This window comes from Aquarana catesbeiana, linkage group LG12 (assembly GCF_042186555.1).
Source record: "Aquarana catesbeiana isolate 2022-GZ linkage group LG12, ASM4218655v1, whole genome shotgun sequence".
NCBI classification, from domain to species: domain Eukaryota; kingdom Metazoa; phylum Chordata; class Amphibia; order Anura; family Ranidae; genus Aquarana; species Aquarana catesbeiana.
The window spans coordinates 196,407,313-196,432,778 of record NC_133335.1 but is presented as its reverse complement, the minus strand read 5'-3'; the positions used below and the strand labels follow the sequence as shown (position 1 = coordinate 196,432,778).

The 25,466-nt window shown below is 44.8% G+C and overlaps 1 protein-coding gene across 1 annotated transcript in view; it reads left to right on the top strand.

Moving 5' to 3' along the window:
• The first annotated feature begins 9,580 nt into the window (after positions 1–9,580).
• The window catches only part of TOP1 (DNA topoisomerase I), a 55,349-nt gene continuing 39,463 nt past the window's right edge, over positions 9,581–25,466 (top strand). The window contains exons 1-2 of the mRNA XM_073606386.1: positions 9,581–9,864; positions 11,580–11,604. Of these exons, the coding sequence (XP_073462487.1) occupies positions 9,832–9,864; positions 11,580–11,604 (58 nt within the window). The 5' untranslated portion in view covers positions 9,581–9,831. The remainder of the gene's footprint in view (positions 9,865–11,579; positions 11,605–25,466) is intronic.

Below are 25,466 nucleotides of genomic sequence, written 5' to 3'. Positions count from 1 at the left end.
ACCAGCAATTGGCTGCAGTTAGCTTTAGTTGCACACTGTGTGCAGGATACAGTACACTGACTGAAAATACTGCAGCTGCCTGTAAATATATTAGGAAGAGAACATCAGCAATTGGCTGCAGTTAGCTTTAGTTGCACACTGTGCGCAGGACACAGTACACTGACTGAAAAAACTGCAGCTGCCTGCCCTGTAAGTATATTAGGAAGAGAACACCAGCAATTGGCTGCAGTTAGCTTTAGTTGCACACTGTGCGTAGGATACAGTACACTGACTGAAAATACTGCAGCTTCCTGCCTGAGGCATTATTAGAAAGAAAACACCAGCAATTGGCTGCAGTTAGCTTTAGTCGCACACTGTGCGCAGGATACGGTACACTGACTGAAAATACTGCAGCTGCCTGTCTGTAAGTATATTAAGAAGAGAATACCAGCAATTGGCTGCAGTTAGCTTTAGTTGCACACTGCGCAGGACACAGTACACTGACTGAAAATACTGCAGCTTCCTGCCCTGTAAGTATATTAGGAAGAGAACACCAGCAATTGGCTGCAGTTAGCTTTAGTTGCACACTGTGCACAGGATACAGTACACTGACTGAAAATACTGCAGCTGCCTGCCTGAGGTATTATTAGAAAGAGAACACCAGCAATTGTCTGCAGTTAGCTTTAGTTGCACACTGCACAGGATACAGTACACTGACTGAAAATACTGCAGCTGCCTGCCTGTAAGTATATTAGGAAGAGAACACCAGCAATTGGCTGCAGTTAGCTTTAGTTGCACACTGTGTGCAGGATACAGTACACTGACTGAAAATACTGCAGTTGCCTGTAAGTATATTAGGAAGAGAACACCAGCAATTGGCTGCAGTTAGCTTTAGTTGCACACTGTGTGTAGGATACAGTACACTGACTGAAAATACTGCAGCTGCCTGCCTTTAAGTATATTAGGAAGAGAACACCAGAAATTGGCTGCAGTTAGCTTTAGTTGCACACTGTGCGCAGGATACAGTACACTGACTGAAAATACTGCAGCTGCCTGTAAGTATATTAGGAAGAGAACATCAGCAATTGGCTGCAGTTAGCTTTAGTTGCACACTGTGCGCAGGACACAGTACACTGACTGAAAATACTGCAGCTGCCTGCCCTGTAAGTATATTAGGAAGAGAACACCAGCAATTGGCTGCAGTTAGCTTTAGTTGCACACTGTGCACAGGATACAGTACACTGACTGAAAATACTGCAGCTGCCTGCCTGAGGTATTATTAGAAAGAGAACACCAGCAATTGGCTGCAGTTAGCTTTAGTTGCACACTGTGCACAGGATACAGTACACTGACTGAAAATACTGCAGCTGCCTGCCTGAGGTATTATTAGAAAGAGAACACCAGCAATTGTCTGCAGTTAGCTTTAGTTGCACACTGCACAGGATATAGTACACTGACTGAAAATACTGCAGCTGCCTGCCTGTAAGTATATTAGGAAGAGAACACCAGCAATTGGCTGCAGTTAGCTTTAGTTGCACATTGTGTGCAGGATACAGTACACTGACTGAAAATACTGCAGTTGCCTGTAAGTATATTAGGAAGCGAACACCAGCAATTGGCTGCAGTTAGCTTTAGTTGCACACTGTGCGTAGGATACAGTACACTGACTGAAAATACTGCAGCTTCCTGCCTGAGGCATTATTAGAAAGAAAACACCAGCAATTGGCTGCAGTTAGCTTTAGTTGCACACTGTGCGCAGGATACAGTACACTGACTGAAAATACTGCAGCTGCCTGCCTGTAAGTATATTAAGAAGAGAATACCAGCAATTGGCTGCAGTTAGCTTTAGTTGCACACTGTGCGCAGGACACAGTATACTGACTGAAAATACTGCAGCTTCCTGCCCTGTAAGTATATTAGGAAGAGAACACCAGCAATTGGCTGCAGTTAGCTTTAGTTGCACACTGTGCACAGGATACAGTACACTGACTGAAAATACTGCAGCTGCCTGCCTGAGGTATTATTAGAAAGAGAACACCAGCAATTGGCTGGAGTTAGCTTTAGTTGCACACCGTGCACAGGATACAGTACACTGACTGAAAATACTGCAGCTGCCTGCCTGAGGTATTATTAGAAAGAGAACACCAGCAATTGTCTGCAGTTAGCTTTAGTTGCACACTGCACAGGATACAGTACACTGACTGAAAATACTGCAGTTGCCTGTAAGTATATTAGGAAGAGAACACCAGCAATTGGCTGCAGTTAGCTTTAGTTGCACACTGTGCGTAGGATACAGTACACTGACTGAAAATACTGCAGCTTCCTGCCTGAGGCATTATTAAAAAGAAAACACCAGCAATTGGCTGCAGTTAGCTTTAGTTGCACACTGTGCGCAGGATACAGTACACTGACTGAAAATACTGCAGCTGCCTGCCTGTAAGTATATTAAGAAGAGAATACCAGCAATTGGCTGCAGTTAGCTTTAGTTGCACACTGTGCGCAGGATACAGTACACTGACTGAAAATACTGCAGCTGCCTGCCTGTAAGTATATTAGGAAGAGGGTAACAGGAACGGATCTAGCTAAACTGAATACAGTGTATATATATATATATATATATATATATACACAACACCTGGGATGCATATATATACACAAGTTAGCTTTAGTTGCACACTGTGCACAGGATACAGTACACTAACTGAAAATACTGCAGCTGCCTGAGGTATTATTAGAAAGAGAACACCAGCAATTGGCTGCAGTTAGCTTCAGTTGCACACTGTGCGCAGGATACAGTACACTGACTGAAAATACTGCAGCTGCCTGCCTTTAAGTATATTAGGAAGAGAACACCAGCAATTGGCTGCAGTTAGCTTCAGTTGCACACTGTGCGCAGGATACAGTACACTGACTGAAAATACTGCAGCTGCCTGTAAGTATATTAGGAAGAGAACATCAGCAATTGGCTGCAGTTAGCTTTAGTTGCACACTGTGCGCAGGATACAGTACACTGACTGAAAATACTGCAGCTGCCTGCCTGAGGTATTGTTAGAAAGAGAACACCAGCAATTGTCTGCAGTTAGCTTTAGTTGCACACTGCACAGGATACAGTACACTGACTGAAAATACTGCAGCTGCCTGCCTGTAAGTATATTAGGAAGAGAACACCAGCAATTGGCTGCAGTTAGCTTTAGTTGCACACTGTGCGCAGGATACAGTACACTGACTGAAAATACTGCAGTTGCCTGTAGGTATATTAGGAAGAGAACACCAGCAATTGGCTGCAGTTAGCTTTAGTTGCACACTGTGCGTAGGATACAGTACACTGACTGAAAATACTGCAGCTTCCTGCCTGAGGCATTATTAGAAAGAGAACACCAGCAATTGGCTGCAGTTAGCTTTAGTTGCACATTGTGCGCAGGATACAGTACACTGACTGAAAATACTGCAGCTGCCTGCCTGTAGGTATATTAGGAAGAGAATACCAGCAATTGGCTGCAGTTAGTTTTAGTTGCACACTGTGCGCAGGATACAGTACACTGACTGAAAATACTGCAGCTGCCTGCCTGTAAGTATATTAGGAAGAGAATAACAGGAACGGATCTAGCTAAATGAATACAGTGTGTGTATATATATATATATATATATATATATATATATATATATACAGCACCTGGGATGCATATATATATATATACACAATACACTGACTGCAGCTAACTGACTCGCTTGCCTACTCTATCTATATCTATCTCTCTCTCAGCACGCCGGAACACACTACACAAGGCCAACTTCCAGGCGGCCTTATATATTGTGGGGCGTGTACTAAATCCCCTGAGGCATAATTGGCCAAAGCCACCCTGCCTGCGGCCAATTATTGCGATCCGTTCTTACCGCGCTTTGACTGGCCAAAGCATGCGGGTCATAGTGCATGCTTGGCCAATCATCAGCCAGCAATGCACTGCGATGCCGCAGTGAATTATGGGCCGTGACGCGCCACTCCAATTTGGTGCGAACGGCCCATAATGTTCGCAATTCGATGAACGGTCGAACGGCTGATGTTCGAGTTGAACTTACGTTCGACTCGAACTTGAAGCTCATCCCTAGCCACAACACTGTAAGCCCTCACAGTTACTCTTGGTGGTCGCAGGAACGGGCCCTGCTGTGAAATATTAGATCAAGAATTGTTTTTACATGCCCCTGTTAAACAGAGGCAGAATAATTGGGCCTATGGTGGTGGTTGTGCCACAACACTGTAATCCCTCACAGTTACGCTTGTTGGGCACAGGATTGGGCCCTGCTATGAAATATTATATCAAGAATTGTAATTACAGGCCCCTGTTAAACAGGGGCAGAAAAATTGGGCCTTTGGTGGTGGTGGTGCCACAACACTGTAAGCCCTCACAGTTACGCTTGTTGGGCACAGGAACGGGCCCTGCAATGAAATATTATATCAAGAATTGTAATTACATGCCACTGTTAAACATGTAATCATAATTCCTTTCTGGTTGGGTAAGCTTCCGGGAGAAGAATGCGACCGGATGGATCACATCTTTGGGGCCCTGTTGTTGCGACAAGACTGCGTTTTCTGAAGCATCCACCTCTAAATTGTAAGATAGAGCAGAGTCCGGTTGACTTAGAACAGGGGCAGTGGTGAATCGTTTCTTTAAGGTCTCAAATGTGGCTTGTGCCTCGGTAGACCAGCAGAAGCGGCTGCCTTGTTTGGTAAGTTGAGTGATGGGGGAGATAATAGTTGAGAAGTTCTTGATGAATTTACGATAAAAGTTGGTCGAAGCCTAAAAAACCTTGGATTCCCTTTTTATCGGTGGGAGCTGGCCAGTCCAGGATTGCAGATACTTTTTGTGGATCCATCTTGATTCCATCTGGAAATAATTAATCCGAGAAACTGGATGTTCTTCTGTTCAAAGTCACATTTTTCAGCTTTGGCGTAGAGTCCGAGCTGGCGGAGTCGGAGAAGTACACTCTTGACCCCGGTGTATCTCTAATGAAATGGAAAATATCAGGATATCGTCCAGGTAGACAACGACAAAAATATCTAGGAAGTCTCTGAAAATATCGTTGATGAAGTGTTGGAATGTGGCAGGTGCGTTGCATAGGCCAAATGCCATGACCAGATATTCGTAGTGAACGAAGCGGGTACAAAAAGCGGTCTTCCACTCACCTTCACCAATCAGCTTCTCTGATTCAGATTAAGTTATAGGCTCCTCGTAAATCAAATTTGGTAAACACACTTGCAGATTTGAGCCTTTGAAAAAGTTCAGGAACCAAGGGCAGGGGGTAGCGTTTTTTTACTGTGATTTTTTTAATGTCATGGTAGTCCACACATGGCCTTAGTGACTGGTCTTTTTTCTTCACAAAGAATATACCTGCACCGGCTGGTAAAGTTGAGTGGCGAATGAACCCTTTCTGTAGGTTCTCTTCAATATAGTCCTTCAGAACCTCTAACTCATGCTCAGACAGGGGAAAGATACGTCCAAAGGGAATTTCTGCCCCCGGAAGAAGTTCAATAGGACAGGCATATGGTCTGTGCGGAGGAAGGGTATCTGCACCCCATTTACTGAACACATCCAGATGGTAGCATTCAGGAACTAACTGACACAGTTCGGCATGTGATTCCAGGCATAGTAAAGAAGCAGAAGGCTGAGGCGGTGATGGATAGCACTGTTTCTGACAATAAGGTGATAGGAACTCTATCTTTCCAGACTCCCAGTCAATATGTGGGTTGTGAGCCTGTAACCAAGGGAGGCCCAAGATGACAGGGAAAAGTGGTGATGAAATTGCATCCAAGCGTAATAGTTCTTGATGGTTGGTAGCAGTGATGGTTAGAAGCGGAGAGGTTTCTTTGTTCACAAGTCCTGATTTGATGCAAGATCCGTCAGCTGGGAACACAGTGAGCCCTTGGTTCTTACGCAAAGGACAGATCAATGAAGCAACTGCAGGCTCCCGAATCAATGATTGCGGTCACTGGCACGGTTCTTCCCGGAAGCTGAAATGAGGCAGAACAATGTGAGCTGAATTGGTAGACATGTTGGGTTGTATAGCTGAAGAAAGTGAAAGGCACTTACGTAGCTTAGCAGGGCAGGAGCGTACATAGTGACCGGGCTCTCCACAGTAAAGATAGAGGTTGTTCAATCGTCATCGTTGGTGTTCCTCTGGGGTTATTGATGGGCGGATCAAGCCCAACTGCATTGGTTCGGGGGCTTCTGGAACAGGTGGAGCAGGATTCCCAAACATGGGGTCAGCAGGCATGGGTGTCTTGGGCAACATGCATACTGGTCTGAACTGCTGCGAGGATCTCTCAGATCTGCATTCATGTAGATGGTGATTGATCTGTATGGATAATGTGATCAGACTCTCTAGTGTGTTTGGTACACCTACTCGGTCAAGTTCACCTTTGAGACCTTTGGAGAGGCCCAAATGGAACTGGTGATGCAGGGCTGCGTCGTTCCAAACGGTATCTGCACTCCAACGTCAGAAATCCGTGACATAACCTTCGACCGGTCTGTGGCCTTGCTGAAGGGCGTGCTCTGCAGTAGTGGTTCGTTGTGGGTCGTCGTATAGTTGCGACATGGCAGTGAAGAATAATTGCAAGGTGTTAAGCTGTGCATTGTTTTCCTCCAGTAAACGGTGGGCCCAGGACTGTGGTTCTCCTTGGAGCAGAGAAATAGTAAATCCCACCTTTGTGGCCTCTAGAGAAAATGTCCTTGGATGAAGGGCAAAATAGAGCTGGCAGGCATTGCGGAATGCTCTAAACTTGCTCCGATCACCGGAAAACCTCTCAGGGGCTGGTACTCGAGGTTTGGGAGGTAGCATCACTACTGGGAAACTTGCAGGGGCCCCAATTGACGTAGCAGGTGCAGATGCGGTGGAAGTCGCAGGAGAAGTGGCCAGTGCCTGAACGAGATCCTCCAGTTGAGCATAGCCTTCTTGCAGGGATGTAACCGCCTGAGCGAGTGAGGCAAGGTGCTGGCAGATCTCATCTAAAAGAGAGGGTCCTCTTGCAGGCTCAGTCATGGCTGTTTGGTACTGTCACATACCTGGTTCATGAGCCTGATGAGTAGAGTAGGGCCTCTCGTACCACACCGGCTTGTGGGTTACTGACGGTGAGACAACAGCCACAGAAGCACGGTGACGTAGGAGTGCCTGAGATCAGTTCTGTAGTCTGTATGGCTGGTAGTCCGTGGATGGATGTGCAGCAGGCAGGCAGGTAGTGGTTAGGCAGACCAGGGCCCGGGCAGGCTGGGATTGCAGCTAGAGCAGGATCCAGATACGGATTGCAGAGCAGAGTCGTGACAGGCTGGATGAGCAGGTTCAGGGTGCAGGTTTTTGAGAGGACTGGAGGTATAGTGGGGTCGGAGATCCCAGATGAGGTGCAAGGAGAAGCCCGCCTTTTTCTTTGATGTGGGTCTTTCAAGTGCTGTTGCCAATGGACTGCATGGGAGGTCGTCATATGTCTGGTCAAGCATATGTGACCAAGCGGCTGCTGTTCTGGCAACGCTTGATCCACTTCAGACATGGTTGCAAACAGCAACGGTGCGATCTGCTGCACACGTGTCAAAAAAGGCCCACATCAAGGAACTTTTCAAAATCAGCAGGTAGTCAGCAGCGCCCTGCACCAGCGGAGCTCTGCGGTGTGATGCAGTAGGGTGGCTGCCCTTAAGCTGCCCCCTAGAGAACATCCTGTCTCTTTGGAGTTGTGCCTCCTCCTCCACTCTTCTATTCAGCACCCAAGTAGAGTCAGTGACCTCATCATCCCCTCCCTCCTCGTCACTGGAGCAAACTTAGCAGTATGCTGTGGCTGGGGGAACATGACTGCAAGTTTCTTGTCCTTCTTGGGCACCCCCTCTCTCTAGACTCACGTTACTGCCTTCCTCAACCTGGGAACCAACATTGGAGCCTTCTAATTGCTGCGCATCCTCCATCAGCATGTACCCAACACTATGGTCGAATAGTTCGGGGGACTCCTCCATGCATGATGGTGAGGCTACGGAAGGAGTGACTGTGGACAAGGAGCCAGTGGAATAGGCCGCTTTGGCAGCTGCATTGGAAGACAAACTACTCTGAGCCTGGGAGACAGAGGATGAGGACGGCTTTGTTATCCACTCCACCAACTCCTCTGCATGTTCTGGCTCAATAACTCGGAAAGCAGCAGAAAAAAAGGACAAGTGTGCCCCACGGCCACCTGCAGAGGATGCACCATGTCCACGACCAGTACTGTTGACTGTAGACACAGAGCCTGCTTGCCCTCTTTTAGTGGCCTGTGAGCCTCTGCCTCTCCTTGGTGGCCTTCCGGACATGATGTATATTTTGTTTTGCAACACCACACTGCACTGTATTGTATACCGTGTACACCACCAGAAAAGTAGTAGCAACTGCACTACATTGTGTAATGTGTACACCGCCTGAAAAGTAGTAGCAACTGCACTACATTGTGTAATGTGTACACCGCCTGAAAAGTAGTAGCAACTGCACTACAGTTGCACTGTATTGTGTAATGTGTACACCGCCTGAAAAGTAGTAGCAACTGCACTACAGTTGCACTGTATTGTGTACTGTGTACACCACCAGAAAAGTAGTAGCAACTGCACTACTGCTGCACTGTATTGTGTACTGTGTACACCACCAGACAGCAAGGGGGGACGGGAAGAGGCGTAGACTCCCGCGGGAGTCTATGCCCGGAAATGGGTGCAAATACCTGTATTATAGAAGTAAGTGTCCATATTTTAAAAGTCAGCAGCTGCAGTATTTGTAGCTACTGTCTTTAAAAAAAAAATAAAAATTCGGCGGAACTCCGCTTTAATGGCATCCCAGTCTTAGTCCGTAGGGTTCAATATTGAGTTGGAGTCCCTGTCAGAGTGCTCCCTTAGATCAGGCACCTCCATCATAGGGCCCCCTTACATTGTGCGTACCCATGAGAGATCAGAGTCCCCCCCTTACATCAGGTGTCCTCATCACAGTGCCCCCAATATATCAGAGTTGTACTGTGATGAGGACACCTGATGTGAGGGGGGGACTCTGATGAGGACACCTGATGTAAGGGGGGGACTCTGATGAGGACACCTGATGTAAGGGGGACTCTGATGAGGACACCTGATGTAAGGGGGGACTCTGATGAGGACACCTGATGTAAGGGGGGGACTCTGATGAGGACACACAATGTAAGGGGGGTTCTGTGATGGAGACGCCTGATCTATTTTTCTATACAATACACAAGGATGTGACTCAGAGGCACAGACAGGAGATTCAGACCTCCTCTGCTGGAAGAAAATATTGCTGACTGGCCCTGCCTGATTTGTAATGTAATCCCCCCTCATCTAAACACACCCAGCTGGTAGCCTTCTCATGTATTCCTGAATGTGCACACCTCCAGTGTAGAGGAGTGACCCCCCTCTATGGAGTATTACTGAGCAGTGCCCGGATGCGGATGACCCGGGGACGCGGTCACTACAGTAACAGCCGGCTCAGCACATCGGGCCGTCCCCTCTTTCACCAGCCAGGAGTGAACTTCTCCTTGCAGAGCAAAGACGGAAGAGGCGCGGCCTTCGCTCAGCCGACGCTCCGCCCACCGGGCCTTTTAAATGAGATGCGCCTGCGCAGTCGGGCTAAATCGGGACTTAGCTGTTACACAATCCGCTGTGTGTCTCTGCCCACTCTCATTTTGCTGTTGCTTCTCCTGGCTGTGCCCTGCTCCTTCCCCCCGCAGACACACAATACGGGAGCCGTCCATACTGCTGCACTGCTTCTCTAGCAGATCTCTGTGCTCGACGCCTAGGCTCCTTACCGGCTCCCCTCCATTCATTCCCTGATCCCCCCTTTCTGTACTTGGTGAGGATGAGTGGGGATAACAGTCACAACGACTCACAGGTAAGCTGATCACCCCCCACCCCACAACCTTTCCTAGATGACCCCCCCCCCCCCAGCCACATGGTCTGCCCCGGTTCCTGGAAACCAGCAGATCCGGGTGAGAAATCCCTTTAAACGGCCACAATGTATCAGTGAGCTCGTGTTCCAGCTGTACAGTCCTCTCTGCTTCCTCTTCAGTCCCCCCAACCTTCTAAACGCATGCAACCCCCCCAGTCCACCCCCCCCAGGACCCCCCTCCACACTGACAAGTTATAATGTATCTCTGATCACCCCCATCATCTCATCCCTTCACCCCACAAACATCCAGGCCCTAGACATCAACTTCCCCCCCATACTTTAGGAGGCCATGAGCCAGATCTGATTATTATATTTATACTATATATAGGATCTGATCCATTTATTATATGTGGGATCTCATCCATCTTCTATTATAGGTAAAGATCCTATTCTATTTTATATTACAGGATCTCCTACACTTGTTCTAGATAGGATCTGATACCCCCCTTATATTATGGGTAGGGCCTTCTATATTTTATGTTCTAGGATCTCATACATTGATTATGGGTAGGATCTTTTATTATAGCTCAAATGGGATCTGATACACCTAATATAATATTATAGGTAAGATAAATCTTAAAGGGTCTGATCCCTCTTTACAGGTAGGGGCCTCCACTTATAATAGGTAAGATCTGATGATTCTTGTAGAAATAGGATCAAATCTTTTCTAAAATAGGTTTTAAAACATTTAATAAGATCCTGTATTGTAATACATGGGATCTGATGACTTATGGGGGGGGGGTCCCCTTTATTGGGGGGTGGTATGGTGCACCCTGTCCTATAAAATATAATCAGGTACTTTTCATAAATAGGATCTAAAACCTGCAATGTTCTAGGAAGGATCTGATACATCTTGTGTATTTTATGATCTGATCCATATTATATTATAGATGTGATCTTATGATTCCTTGGGGTGGCCCCCCTTTATTGGAAGGTTGGGGGGGGGGGTTGCATGTTATAACAATGATCAGAGACTTTTTATAACTAGGGTCTGATACATGTAATGTTAGAGGATGCCTCTTATGTTTTATGATCTGATTCATATTCTAGTATAGATGAGGTGTTGGGGTACCCCCCTTTATTAGGGGGTGCATGTTATGACACTGATCAGATACTTTCTATAACTTGGGTCTGATACATGTAATGTTTATAGGTAGGATCTGATACATCTTAAATGTTTTATGATCTGATTCATATTATAGGTGAGGTGTTGGGGTACCCCCCTTTATTGGGGGGTGTATGTTATGACAATGATCAGATACTTTCTATAACTTGGGTTTGTTCTATGTAATGTTTATAGGTAGGATCTGATACATCTTAAATGTTTTATGATCAGATTTTATATTCTCCTATAGATGTGATCTGATGAGTTGTTGGGGTGCCCCCTTTTATTTGGGGGGGTTGTGGTGCATGTTATAACAATGATCAGATACTTTTTATAACTAGGATCTTCTACATGTAATGTTATAGGATGGATCTGATATGTTTTGTGGTCTGATCTGTAGATTGGGGTTCTGATTATTGGGGACCCCCTTTATTTAGAGGGTATGGTGACCTCCATCAGTAAAGTGTGATTTTTGGGGTGCGGGGAATTTAGCAGAGCCCTCTTTATCTGACCAGCACCCCCATGTCCTGATTTCTCTTTCTCTCTCCTGTAGATCGACGCGAATTTTCGGGCAAACGGTAAGTCCTGGGGTCCCCCGGTTAGTGTGGGGCACATTTTGGGGGTGCAATGAATGTGGATTGAGGTGTGGGCTCCCCCTGTTTTTTCCTCTTTTTCCCATCCCCCCTCCTCCTCCTCTCACTCTCCTTCCTCCTCTAGAAAGGGCAGACATGGCGTCCAGAGACTAAGTCCCGTCTGCTCGCTCACCGGCTCCTTTGTTCACCTCCAGAGCCTTCCATCCGGCCCGTGGAGGGTGATCCCCGGCTAAAAACCCCCTATTTCTGTTCAGGCCGAACCGATCTACAACGTGCCGCCCTCCCCGGGCTCCTCCGACCCCGTTTCACCACAGTTTTCCCCGCCTGAAAGTCGGCTTTCAGGCGGTGGGGACTTAGTCTCTGCGCCATTTTCTTTTTTTCCTCTGCTGCCTGTGTCTGTCTGTGAGTGAGTGAGCAGTGTGTGTGTGTCAGGCCTGGGCTGCAGGGCTGACATGGCTGCTGCTAGAGGCCTGGGCTGTCTGCACCACACTCTGAAATCTGCTCAAATCACCATTTATTACCTTTTTATATATTGTGTCCATCTCTCATTACCACACATTATATTTAGAAATGTGCTCAGGCAACTAATGACTCTGGGAGCCGCTATACATCATCCCAGTCACTATTCACAATGCTAATTCTTCGTGTACAAAACACTTTAATAAAGTTTATTTTATTACCTCAAGTCTGCTCCTAAAGCTGGACGGATACCAATGTTTTCTCATTTAAGGCGAGAACAAAAAATAAAGCCAATAATGTCTGGTGTTTACGAAGCACAACTGTGTCAGTGACTCAGTCAGGTTTTTAGTAATTACCAGGTAGTCACCCGCTCTCATACGGGAAAGTTTGGATTTAGGTGGTTAAAAAATTTTTTGTAGCTGTAGCGATATGTCGTACTGTACATATCTATGCATTTTATACCCATCTAAATCCAAACTTTTCAGTACAAAACTTGTGACTACAATATTTGATATAGCGGCCTACTACTACTAAACCACCACTGACAGTTTTGGTACAGAACGCCTTTTAACTTTTTCTGCCATAAATGAGAGGTCAGCAATGGCCGCCTCCATTTTCCTTTCAGGTACAGTATTTAGAAGACTCTGTTCACGCAGGGGCGACCTGTCAGGCAACTTGGCCACCTGACAAGTCTTGCTCCATTCTGTACAATGGAACCGCTCTAATAGGAGCGACTCGCATCGCTCCGACTTAGAAAAGGGTTCCTGTACTACTTTGGGGTGACTTCAGATCGGCTTGCGTTGACTTCTATACAGAAGTCGATTTGCAAGTTGCGCCGTACGGGGGGCTTCAGAGTCAGGTGACTTTGAAGCCGCCCCTGTGTGAACCAGCTCTAACAGGGGTGCCCAAACTTTTGAGGAGCGAGGGCCACTTTAACGACTTGGTTGTGGGCTACAATGAGTTGAGCGGTGCGGATGACAGGTCTGTGTCCACTCTGCATATGCAGAGCAGACACGGACACAGCCCGCTCTAATCTATGGGCCCTCCGATCCGCTCAGACAGAAGGGGACAGATTCCCTTATGCGTTTTTTTTTGTGGATCAGATTGGAGATGGGTGGGTGTAAACAAACACAAGTCCGTTGTGCCGCTCTATAGTGGTGAATGGAGGGGTCCGCCAGGTGGGACAGGCGGACTCGATCATGTGAAAGGGGCCTCAAACTGCTTTCACACTGACGCACTGCAGTTTACATGCACCTCAACTGACCTCAATCTTCACTTCTTCCTCAGGATTCCTACAGGTATTGCTGGCTGCAGCTGTCCCCCAGGTGGGTGCTGCTGGTGGGTATTGCTGGCTGGTTCTGGACCCACCTTCCCGGAGCATCAGTGTTACAGGAGCCGCTGCAGTAGAGAGCAGAGCTGATACTTCCTGTATCTCTCCTGTCACAGACGGAGGACCTTTTGGTGCCTGTGACAGGAGCTGGCGCTATACTGGAAGCATCCGCTCTACTTCCTCTTTACACTAATGCTTGGGGATGGCGGGTCAGGAACCTGCGATCTGGGCTTGCTGATCCACCATCCCAGAGCAAGAGGTGGTGGGCCACGTCAGAGGGTGCCGTGGGCCAGCGGTTGGGCACCACTAAACTGTAACAACTAAAAAATACCAGCGCCTTGAATTTTTTTCCTTGAAAATTTTGAACAGTAAAGAGACATACTGCATTGTCGCACTACTCTTCTCTATGACTTTTATATCCATCTAAATCAAAACTTTCCAGAACAAACACCTTTTTAACTTTTTTGCCATAAGGCTCAGTTCACACTACTATGACCTGGCAGTTGCACCATTTTGCCAGGTGACTTCCTGCAGGCTTGAGTACTACTTTGTTACAACTTTAGAAGCCACTTCCAGGATTCCCTGGGTAATCTTCCTGTAATGTCAGATCCAAATCACATCAATCTAGATGAGGATCCGACTCGAAGGCGACTTCTATTAAAGTCTATGGGCAGAAGTCGCCTTGACGTAGTACAGGAACAGTTTCTAAAGTCTAAGCAACTTCATTAGTTCTAATTAAGACAACTCTCGTTGACTAACCTTGGATTTCGCATGTCATGCGACTTGGGGTCTCACAAGTCAGGTTCCAAGTTGTGGCAGTGTGAAGCAAGCCTAAATATGAGGTCAGCAGTGGTAATCTTCATGTTTCTTTCAGGTACACTATACAACTTAAAACTACCACCCCCTGGCAATCCCAAATTTTGTGGTGACAATTCAAGACCAGTAAATAGACATATCACTATGTCAAAACTGTACATCTCTATGAATTTTATATCCACCTAAACCCAAACGTTTCAGTAAAAAAGCTGTGACTACAATATTTGATATAGCGGCCTACTACTACTACTAAACTTTGACTGACACCGTTGTGGTTATAAGTACAAAACACCATTTAACTTTTTTTTTTTTTTCTTTTTCTGCCATAAGGCTCAGTTCACAATATTGCGATCTGAAAGTCACACTATGGTGCTACTTTGCCAAGTGACTTGCTGACGACTTGAGTACTACTTTGATGCCACTTTTGGGAATACCTGGGTAATCTTCCTGTAATGTCAGCTCCAAACCACGTCTATCTAGATGAAGATCCAACTTGGAGGTGACTTCTATTAAAGTCTGTGGGCACAAGGCTGGTAGAAGTCGCCTTGAAGTAGTACAGGAAAGTTTTCTAAAGTCGGAGCAACTTCAGTAGTGCTAATTAAGACAGCTCTCATTGACTAACATGGGATTTCACATGTCATGCGACTTGGGGGGAGTCTCTCAATTCGGTTCCCAAGTCGTGGCATTGTGAACTGAGCCTAAAGCTTGAATCGCATTGGTGACACATAAAAGTCAGGCAACTTGAGTCCGACTTTGAGGGAATGACTTGGGTAATCTTCTGGTATCGTCTGATCTAAATCGCATCAATCTAGATGGGGACCCGACTTGAAGGCGACTTCCAATAAAGTCCATGGGCACAAGTCTGATAGAAGTAGTACAGGATCCTTTTCTAAAGTCGGAGCAACTTCAGTTGTGCTTACTAAGACAGCTGTCATTGACTAACCTGGAATTGCGCATGTCATGCGGTTTGGGGTCTCACAAGTTGGATCCCAAGTCACAGTCGTGAGAATCGAGCCTAAATGAGGTGTCAGCAATGGCAGCCTCCATGTTTCTTTCAGGTACAGCATCTTCAACAATGAAAAACTACTACCAACTGGCAATCCTAATTTTTGTGGTAAAGCGATGTACTAATGTCGCACTGTACACATCACTTTTTAGGATGGCTTCTTGCTGGCCTTTTGATAAAGTTCAGCTAACCTGCCGTTTTTGCGTGGGTTGGCTGCACTTTCCTGTAGACTTCTATGAGATCCTGTGGTCTCAGAAAGCACATCAAAACTCCCTTTATGCTGCATCTTTGGTGCGCTTTCTAAGACTGCACCAAAACCACAGGGCATCATAGAAGTCTATAGGAAAGTGTGGCTAACACGCATGAAAATGGCGTGTTAGCTGCTCTTTGCCCAAAGCGCAGCGGGACCGCACCAGGACAGTGTGAATCCACCATTTTTACTGTACTTGAATTTTTACCTCAAAATTTTGGAATGCTGAAAAGTTATAGTATAGCTTTTAGTTCTTAAAGTGGAAGTCCGCCGAATTTTTTATTTTTTTTTTTTTAAAGTCAGCCGCTACGAATACTGCAGCTGCTGACTTTTAAAATAAGGACACTTCCCTTCCAGGGTGCCCGCGATGTCGGCACCCGAGGCCGGCCCGTCCCTCGGTCCTTGGATGCTGCCGGTGCCATCTTCGGTAAGGGAATCAGGAAGTGAAGCCTTGCGACTTCACATCCTGGCTCCTTACTGCGCATGCCCGGGTTGCGCTGCGCAATCCGAATGGTCCCTGCTGTCTCTGGGACCCGTGTTTCTCCCAGCAGACAGCGGGGGGGGTGGTATTATACAGGTATCTGCACCCCCCTGAAAGGTGCCAGAGGGGGGGAGGGTTCCCGAAAAGTGGAAGTTCAATTTTTGTGTGGACCTCTGCTGTAAAGAAATGCATGTAGTCACTGCGCTCGTACTGGAACTTCAAGGTAAGTTTGGATGTAGGTGGGTATAAAATTCATAGATGTGTACAGTACAACATATCAGTATGTTGCTTTGTTTAACCTTTTACCTCAAAATTTCAGAATGCTTAGAAATGAGTTACGAAAGTTTTTAGTTCTTAAAGGACATCTATGTAGTCGCTGCTCTCGTACTGAAATTTCATGGAAAGTTTAGGTGGGTATAAAACATAGATATGTACAGTACGAGTCAGTATGTTGCCTTACTGTTCTTGAATTGTTACTTAAAAAATTTGGAACGCTGAACAATGGTGGTGGGTTTTTTAAATTTTATTTATTTTTTTTTTTAAAAGGTCAACTTAACCTTTTACAGAATATTTATAGTCACAGCTCTTGTACTGAAAGGTGTGGACTTACTGTAGCTGGTTATAAAATTCATAGATATGTACAACATCAGTATGTCGCTTTACTGTTCTTGAATATTAACCACTTGCTTACTGGGCACTTAAACCCCCTTCATGCCCAAGCCAATTTTCAGCTGTCACTCTTTGAATGACGATTGCGTGGTCATGTAATACTGGACACAATGACATTTTTATCATTTATTTTTTTTCCCACAAATAGAGCTTTCTTTTGGTGGTATTTAATCAGTGCTGGGTGTGTGTTTTTTGTTTTTGTTTCTTTGCAAAAAAAAAAAAAAAAAAACTTTTAATTTTGACAAAAAAAAAGTTTTATATTTTGTTATAAAAATTTGCAAACAGGTAATTTTTCTCCTTCATTGATGAGTGCTGATGGGGTGGCATTGATAGGTGGCACTGGTGGGCACCGATGCGGTGGTGTCTTGCCCTCTTTGGGACCGATGCCCCTTTTGACAGAAGCCGGTGATCTGCATTTTTTTTTTTTTTTTTTTTTTCCCCCTCACACGGTCAGCATGAGGAGATAAAAGCCAATTACCAATCTTCTGTTTACATCATGTGATCAGTTGTCATTGGCTGACAGCATCAGCCGAGTCTCATTGACCCGGTTCACACATCTCCGTGGTGGCCGCGGAGCGGACTGCACAAGGGTCCTGTGCGGCTTTGGCTCTGTTTCAGGTCCGAATTGAGGCAAAAATTCGGGCCTGATTCGTCCCTGAAATTGAGAATGGGGACGCACTGGACCCCTGCTGTGAGCTGCTTCCGATTTTTTTTTATTTTTTTTTTTTTTTCCCCCTTTCCTGAAAGAACGCTAGGAGGTGGTAGTTGAGGTATTGTACAGCTTAGTTCTTAAAGGAATATATGTAGTCACTGCCCTTGTTCTGAAACTTTGAGGAAAGTTTGGATTTAGGGAAAATTCCTTGATCTGTACAAGACTTTTCAGTGTCTTTATTTTATTGTTTTTAATTTTAACCTGAAGATCTTGTAGCAACAGGAAGTGGTAGTTTGTTTTTTGTTTTATAGTGTAGTACAGTTTTGTGGGGGGGGGGGTTTTGTTTAGGGAAACCATTCCTGAAAGAAACACTGAGGCTTCCATTGCTGACCCCTTATTTACTGAAAAACATAAATAATTATGGTTTTGTATTTACAAAGCAAAACAGTTTTAGCAACTTATTCAGGTTTTTCGGTTGCTGTATACACGTGAGCTTTGTATATGATCGTGTAGTTGCTGTACGCTTACTGAAACGCTGAGGGAAATTTGGATTTCAGTGCGTATAAAATGTATAGATGTGTACAGTACAACATATCTGTACGTCACTTTATGGCTCTTGAATTTTTACCTGACAATTTTGGAACACCAGGAGGTTTAGTTACAGTATCATTTTTATAGGTCTTGGGTCGCTGGAAAGTTCCTGAAAGAAACATGGAGGCTGCTATTGCTGACCTCTCATTTACAGCAAAAAAAAAAAGTTAAAGGCGTTTTTGTATTTACGCAGCAAAACTGTGTCAGTGAATCAGTCAGTTTAGTAATTATAGGCTTCGATATGCACCTGAAAGCTTTCAATTAATTAGTTTAGTCACTGCTCTTGTACTGAAAAGTCAAGGAAGGTTTAGATTTAAATGGATATAAAAGTCATAGAAATGTAGAGTACGACACAGTGGGGTATGTCTTTTAATGTTCTGAAATTTTGAGGTAAAAATTCAAGTGCTGAGAAATGGTTTACTATAGTATAGCTTTAAGTTCTTAGAGGAATGTATGTAGCCACTGCTCTCATGATGAAACTTCCAGAGATGTTTTGGAATTGAGTATAAAATTCCTAGATGTGTACAGTACGACGTCAGTATGTTGCTTTACTGTTCTTGAATTATTACCTCAAAAGTTTGGAATGCTGAGAAGTAGTAGTTAATGTAGTATAGCTTTTAAAAAATGTATGTAGTCACCACTCTCATAGTGAGGTCCGGTTCACACTGATGCGCTGTGATTTTTTTTTTTTTTTTTTTTTTTTTTTTTTTTTTTTTTTTTTTTTTTTTATATTTGTGAGGTGCGAATTTATCGTGATTTTTACCACGAATTTCAGGAGTTGGACATAGCTGCGACTGATATTCTAGCCAGTGGAATCATAGTGTAAAAAAAAAGAAAAAAAAAAAAAAAAAGGTTTTAACTTCCTGTGTACTTCCTGGTTTTTGTGGGGAGTAGTGTGGTGGAATTCGCACATATGTGAACAATCAATGCGATTCAAGAACGATTTACATTGATGTCTATGGAGACTAAATTCGCAACGCAGTAAACTCGCACAAGACTTTTTTTTTTTTTTTATCGCATTCGTAGAGGAATCGCAACGCAGGTATGTGAACGACTGTCGTTGAAAACCATGACTTTAGGGATGACATGCGAATTTAAAGTGTTTTTGACGCATCACATTCGTCATGAACTCGCATCAGTGTGAACCGGGCCTGAAACTTAATTTACTGTATTTCTCCTTGAATTTTTACCTGAAAATCTTGTAGCGCCAGTAGGTGGTAGTTTTATACTCTACTGCAGTTTTATAAGCTTTTAGATATTGAAGGAAACTGTTCCTGAAAGAAACCTGAAGGTTGCCATTGCTGACCTCCTCATTTAGAGCCCCTTCACACTGTCAGTGCCAGAAAAAGGCTGGTAAAGTGCTGCTTAAACTAGCGGCGATTTACCAGCGTTTTTTGAGCGCTAGCGGGGCGATTTTAACCCCCGCTAGTGGCTGAATAATGGTTTAAAAGCGCCGCTGCCAAGGCACTTTTCAGGCGCTTTGCAGGCACTTCCCATTTGATTTCATTGGGAAGGGGTGCTTTAGGAGCGTTGTATTCACCGCTCCTAAAGCGCTGCGAAGAAGCTGCTTGCAGGACTTTTTTTGACACCCTGCCAGCGCAGTGCCTCAGTGTGAAAGCACTTGGGCTTTCACTTTGGATTGCAGATGAGGCTTCTTTCAGGCGCTTTTTTTTTTTTTTTTTTTTTTACGCTAAAGCACCTGAAAAACGCCCCAGTGTGAACGGGGTCTTACCGAAAGTATTTTGTATTTATAAAGCAAAACTGTGGGGGTTATTTACCAAAGGCTAATCCACTTTGCACTACAAGTGCACTTGGAAGTGCAGTCGCTGTAGATCAGAGGGGAAGTTCTGAAACGAGGGGAAGCTCTGCTGATTTTATCATCCAATCATGTGCAAGCTAAAATGCTGGGTTTTTTTTTTTTTTTGTTTTTTTTTCTTCCTTGCTTGGCCCCCTCCAATCTACAGCGACTGCACTTGTAGTGCAAAGTGGATTTGCCTTTAGTAAATACCCCCCTGTATCGGCAACTCCTTTTACGTTTTAGGTTGCCATATGAACTTTGTATATGAAGGTGTAGTCACTGCTCTCATACTGGAATACAGTTTAGATTTAGGTGCGACCTTTTTTTTTTTTTTTTTTTTACATGAAAATTTTGCAGTGCTGGGAGGTTGTAGTTTTATATAGGTTTTTAGTTGCTAAGGGAAACCATTCCTAAAAGAAACATGGAGGCTGCCCTCATTTACATTGAAAAAAATAAGACAATGGTGTCTCTTTGTGAAGCAATACTGTGACTCATTCACGTTTTTAGTAATTATAGGTTGCAATGTGCACATAAGAACTCAGTATATGATAAATTGTGTAGTCACTGCTCTAGTACTAGAACTTCAAGGGCAGTTTGGATTTAGGTGAGTATACATTTCATTGATCTGTACAGTACAATACAATATTTGTGTGTTGCTTTAGGACTTATTCACGCTAGGAGCCACGTTGGAGTCCCTGGTGAGCAGTGCTGATGCATCATAGTATTGCCTTGTCTATGTGCTGGGACTGCATTTGAACAAAAGCCAATGCTAATGGTGTAACTGGACCCTTATTTTTCTTGGTGGGGGGGGGGTGCGGTTTTTATAAAATTATTTTATTTTTTTTTTGTTGTCTTTTAGAAAACCTTATAGCAGGGAAAAGCAAACTTTCAGAGGTTGAGATCTTTCTGGAAAACATGGAGGAATTCAAAGATACCTGGTGTTTTAGGCGGTAACTTTAAAAAAAAAAACAAAAAAAAAAAAAAAACCAAGCTCTCAATAAAGACAGCATGAAGAACACCTAGTATAGAGTTTTCAGTTGTTTAAAGGAAAGCTTTACTGAAAAACACTTGAGGTTGTCTTTGCAGACCTGTCATATTGATAATGCCATTTGCCTGGCTGTCATACTGATGGTCTGACTTACATATTTTTTTTAAATTTAATGTACCGTATAAGCCAACCAAATCTAAGCCGAGGCACCTAATTTTACCACAAAAAAACAGGGAAAACTTATTGACTCGGGTATAAGCCTAGGGTGAGAAATGCGCATCTACTGTAAGTGGGGGGGGATGCCCCCTAGCTGCAGCCAGAATGTGGGGTCTCTGGACCCAAAGGGTCCTGAAATGACATTGCTGCAGATAGACACAGTTGACCGATTTTTGGGTCAAATGGCCCCGAGGTACGGGGCCCCAAAGTCGGTTCGGAAAATGTCAAGCACTTTTCTGCAGCAGAGAATGACCTTTTCTGAACCTACTTTGTGGCCCCGTATCTCGGGGCCACTTGGTGCTAGCAACCCCAGCTGGATATATTGTAGTGCTAGCTCCACTGGGTTTGCACACCAAATTTGGGGTTCCTAGCACCAAGTGGCCCTGAGATATGGGGCCCCAAAGTGGGTTCGGAAATTGTCATTCTCTGCTGCAGAAAAGTGCTTGACTCCGAGTATAAGCCGAGGGGAGCATTTTCAGCACAAAAAAAATGCTGCAAAACTCGGCTTATACTCGAGTATATACGGTATTTATTTTAAGTCCATAACCAGGACAAGCATGCAGAGTAAAAATGTTGGACTTTCCTTTTAACAGAAAAAAAACATGGAGCAAAGCAGTGCCAGGGACAGTTTGCATACTTGTCCCAAGCCAGGTCATGGCCTGTTTACAGTTGCTGTGTGGTAGAGGCCCGTTCAGCAAAATGCTTTACAGTGTGCTGGGCTGCCTTGCCCACTGCGTAGACACGGCCTTGTGTTCAATTTTAGCATACTGGCAGTGAGGGGTGCTGCTTTCTGCCTTGTTGCAGTTCACTTTCTTTATTGAAACATCAAAGTAAGATTTCATTCATTTCTATGTGCTGGAACAGATACGAAAGGTGACTGATATACTGTATGAAAGCTAGTTCCTTCCTGTATGCTCACATATGAGCGGGTGCAGTAAGACGTATAATCGCACACCTTCCTGCACCAGTAGAGCTGTCGCTTAGATGCGGGGGGCACCATTAATCCTAATGGCACCCCCACATACTAGAAAAAGCAGCACCTTTTTCCCATAATGGGAACCGCATGTGGTTTCCCTAAAGGGCGTGTTTTTGGCGAAGGTGCATGGACCTTTTCCTTGCATTTTCAGAAAGTACAGCAGCCCAATCAAATGCAGGCGCTGGAAACTGCATGGATGTGAATTGTGTGTTATTTTTAAAAACTAAAATATAAACCGTTAAAATATATTGAATTAAAAAAAAATAACTCTCTTGAAACCCCTAATCTTTGCCTCAAACATGCATAATTACTCACGTTTCAAAAGCAAACCCCTCTCTTAAAAGTTGTGGAGAGGGTTCACCCATGAAACGCATAAGGCACTATGAATAGGTCATCTGTATTCAATGGGTTGAGCAAATCTCAGTGTGAACTGTAAAAAGGCAGGCAAAGAACTAGTCACCAGTATTAGCTTTGGTATCCCTGCAGCCCATTGGCTGCTGTATCTCAGCCAATGAGGAGGCAAGAGTCCCATGGGGGCACTCTTGCAAGCTTGCTCCTGAGACCTGCTGTTGTGTCCATTGACACACAGGGATTCGGCCCCGCCCCTCGCTTTCTCGCCACTGAAGTTAATTGACAGGAGTGGGAGCCAATGGCTCCTGCTGCCATCGATCTGTCTAGGAAAGAGACAAAGCCAGGAGAGCCGCAGGTCTCATGCACATCGCTAGATCACGATTGGTCTCTGGTAAGGATCATGGGGGCTGGGAGGAGAGCTGCATGCTGAAGTTTTTTTTTTTTTTTTTTTTTGTTTTTGTTTTTGTTTTTGTTTTTGGTTTTTGTTTTTTTGTTTTTTCATAGAATGCATGAGGGTAAAAAAAAACCTTCAGCTTTTAGAAACACTTTTAGGATAGGTAAGAGGCATCTGGATTCTGTGGGCAATGCAGACAGATAGTTGCATGCACCCTTTTTTTTTTTTTGGTTTGTTTGTTTTTGACATCCTTGATCTGCTGAAGAAATTTAATAACCTGTTTCCTGAGTAATTGCCTTACACCTTGTACAGAAAAGCCACCTTCCTCATAACTTGTTTTACAACACTTGCATTGCCTTTGGCCTAATGCATAGGGGCTCAACCTGTGGGCCTCCAGCTGTTGCAGAACTACAAGTTTCATGAGGCATTGCAAGACTTAGTTAGAAGCATGACTTCCAAAGGCAGAGGTATGATGGGACTTGTAGTTCTGCAACAGCTGCAGGGCCGCAGGTTGAGCACTCGTGGCCTAATGCAAGTTTTGGGGGCCGGTTGAATGTGCATTAGAAAAAAAAACTGCTGCCTTCCTATAGCAGAAAAGGAACAATCCTATAGTGGTGTGTGTGTGTGTGTGTGTGTGTGGTTTTTTTTTTTTTTTTTTTTCCAGCTTTTGAAACTGTCAGAGGCGTGCGTTTTGATTGGCGACACATGCTCATTATCACTCACATAGGTGTCCCTTTAGCCCCCATTCACACCTCCAGTGATTTAAAGCGTAATTCAAAGAGCACTTTGACAATGAGTGGTGTGCTGTAGGAGATTCTCCGGGGGCTGATCGTGATAGACTTTATTCAGAGCGCCTGAAAGTGCATAAAGTGTAATTTTGCACCTGACAACCACCTCCTCTTCCTGGTAAAAGATGGTTCTTTTGGGACTTTAAATGAAGCACACAACTAGAAATTGACAAAATGAACTATATGCACTCACATGTTTAATTGGTTCATGATAAATACATTTATTTCATGACAACACACTTTGGAAATATTTAGTATTAAAAATTATTAAAAGTATTAAGTCCCCAGTAGACTTTAGTTGGAGCGCCTGAAAGTGCTTAAAGTGTCATTTTGCACCACCTCCTCTTCCTAGTAACTAGCTTTCTATTGACTAAAAAAAAGAAATACGTAAGCTTCCAACTGCACAGAAATCCACCAAAGATACTGAAGCTCAGGTATGGTCTTGAGCCCCGTACAGACTGTATATCATCCCAAATCGGCCAGTACAGTAGATACCGGCCGACATTCACCCCGTATATACAGGCGTTTGTTTGACAGAAGCCAATCTTAAAGTGGAAGTCCATGCAAAAAACAAAATCCCTGCATCTATAGCCACCAATATTCTAACACAAACCTCTCTAGCCCTGAAAAGACAAGTATACATACCTTTTTCTGCAGGCAATCCCACCCGATCTCCAGCGGAGGAAGCTCTGCTCAGTACACGTCCGACAACAGCTGTGAAATGAATAGGAAGTGACGTCACCCATAGTTACTTTGGGGCTGACAGCTCAGCATGGGATCAGAGCTTCCGCTGCTGGAGATCGGGCCGGATCACCTGCAGAAAAGGTATGTATACTCGTGTTTTTTTTTTTTTTTTCTTTACAGGGCTAGAGAGGTTAGTGTTAGAATGTTGGTGGCTATAGATGTGCGGATTTTAGTTTTTGCATGGACTTCCACTTTTAAGACTGGCTTCTGTCAAATGAGCATGCTGAAAAACCAGCAGTCGCGCTCAGCCAATGGCTGCAAGTGCTGACCATTGTGCTCTGGTTGGTCACGGTTTCAGAACACAATAGCACAGTGGGGAGATCGCTGTACTAACATTGAATAGTTAGTACAAAAACGTTCTTGCACACTGCTCAGTTTTTACCGCGTGTACCAGGCTTAAAGTGATTGTAAAGGCTCGTTTTTTTAATTTAAAATAACAAACATGTCATACTTCCACCGTGCAGCTCGTTTTGCACAGAATGGCCCCGATCCACCTGTTCTGGGGTCCCCGGTGGCTCTCACGGCTCCTCCCCCGTATCGGATAACCCCCAAGGAGAAGCCTAACCCGGGACATTACCTTGCAGGCACGCTCCCGAGCCCAGCATTCGGCGTCCATAGGCACGAATGCTGGACTCGGGCCCCGGTGCCTGCATCATTGGATTTGATTGACAGCAGCGGGAGCCAATGGCTGGGCTGCTATCAATCTATCCGCTCAAGAGCCGGGACCCCGTGGAGAGGGGGACAGCGCATCTGGGGCGGTCACTGCCAAAAGTGGTGTGTTTGTTTTTTTCCCACCTTAATGCATAGGATGCATTAAGGTGAAAACACCAGGGTTTACAACCTTTTTAAGACTTCTTTCAACATGCGGTAATACTTGCAGCCTTCCGAAAGCGATTGGAAGGTGGTAATGCCTGATGTACTGCAATTTTTACACCCTGGCACCGCAACTGTGAGCCAAGTGTTGGCTCACAGTTGCGGTGAAGCCCCATCAATCCTAAAAGGTGAGTTTAACAGACTGTGCCGCTTGTTAGACTCTGCAGCCTCAGTTATAAATGCTGTGACCATAAAGCAAAGCATGCTGGCTGCCGCATGTGTACAACCATGTCAGTCTGTAATGTTTGGGTTCAGGTGGGTGGCATGAGGGTGCCTGTTTTTACAATTCTCTCAATGGCGTACTCTCCCAGTGATTGGTGGGATTGCTCTGTGTACTGCCCCTAACCTGCTGGACATGAGATGGTCTTGGCACAGTTCATTTGGACTTGAACATGGTTTGCATCTTTGATCGCTAACTGTGCCCAAGCATGGAACTCTAATGCTGCACCAGATTAATTTGTGCCC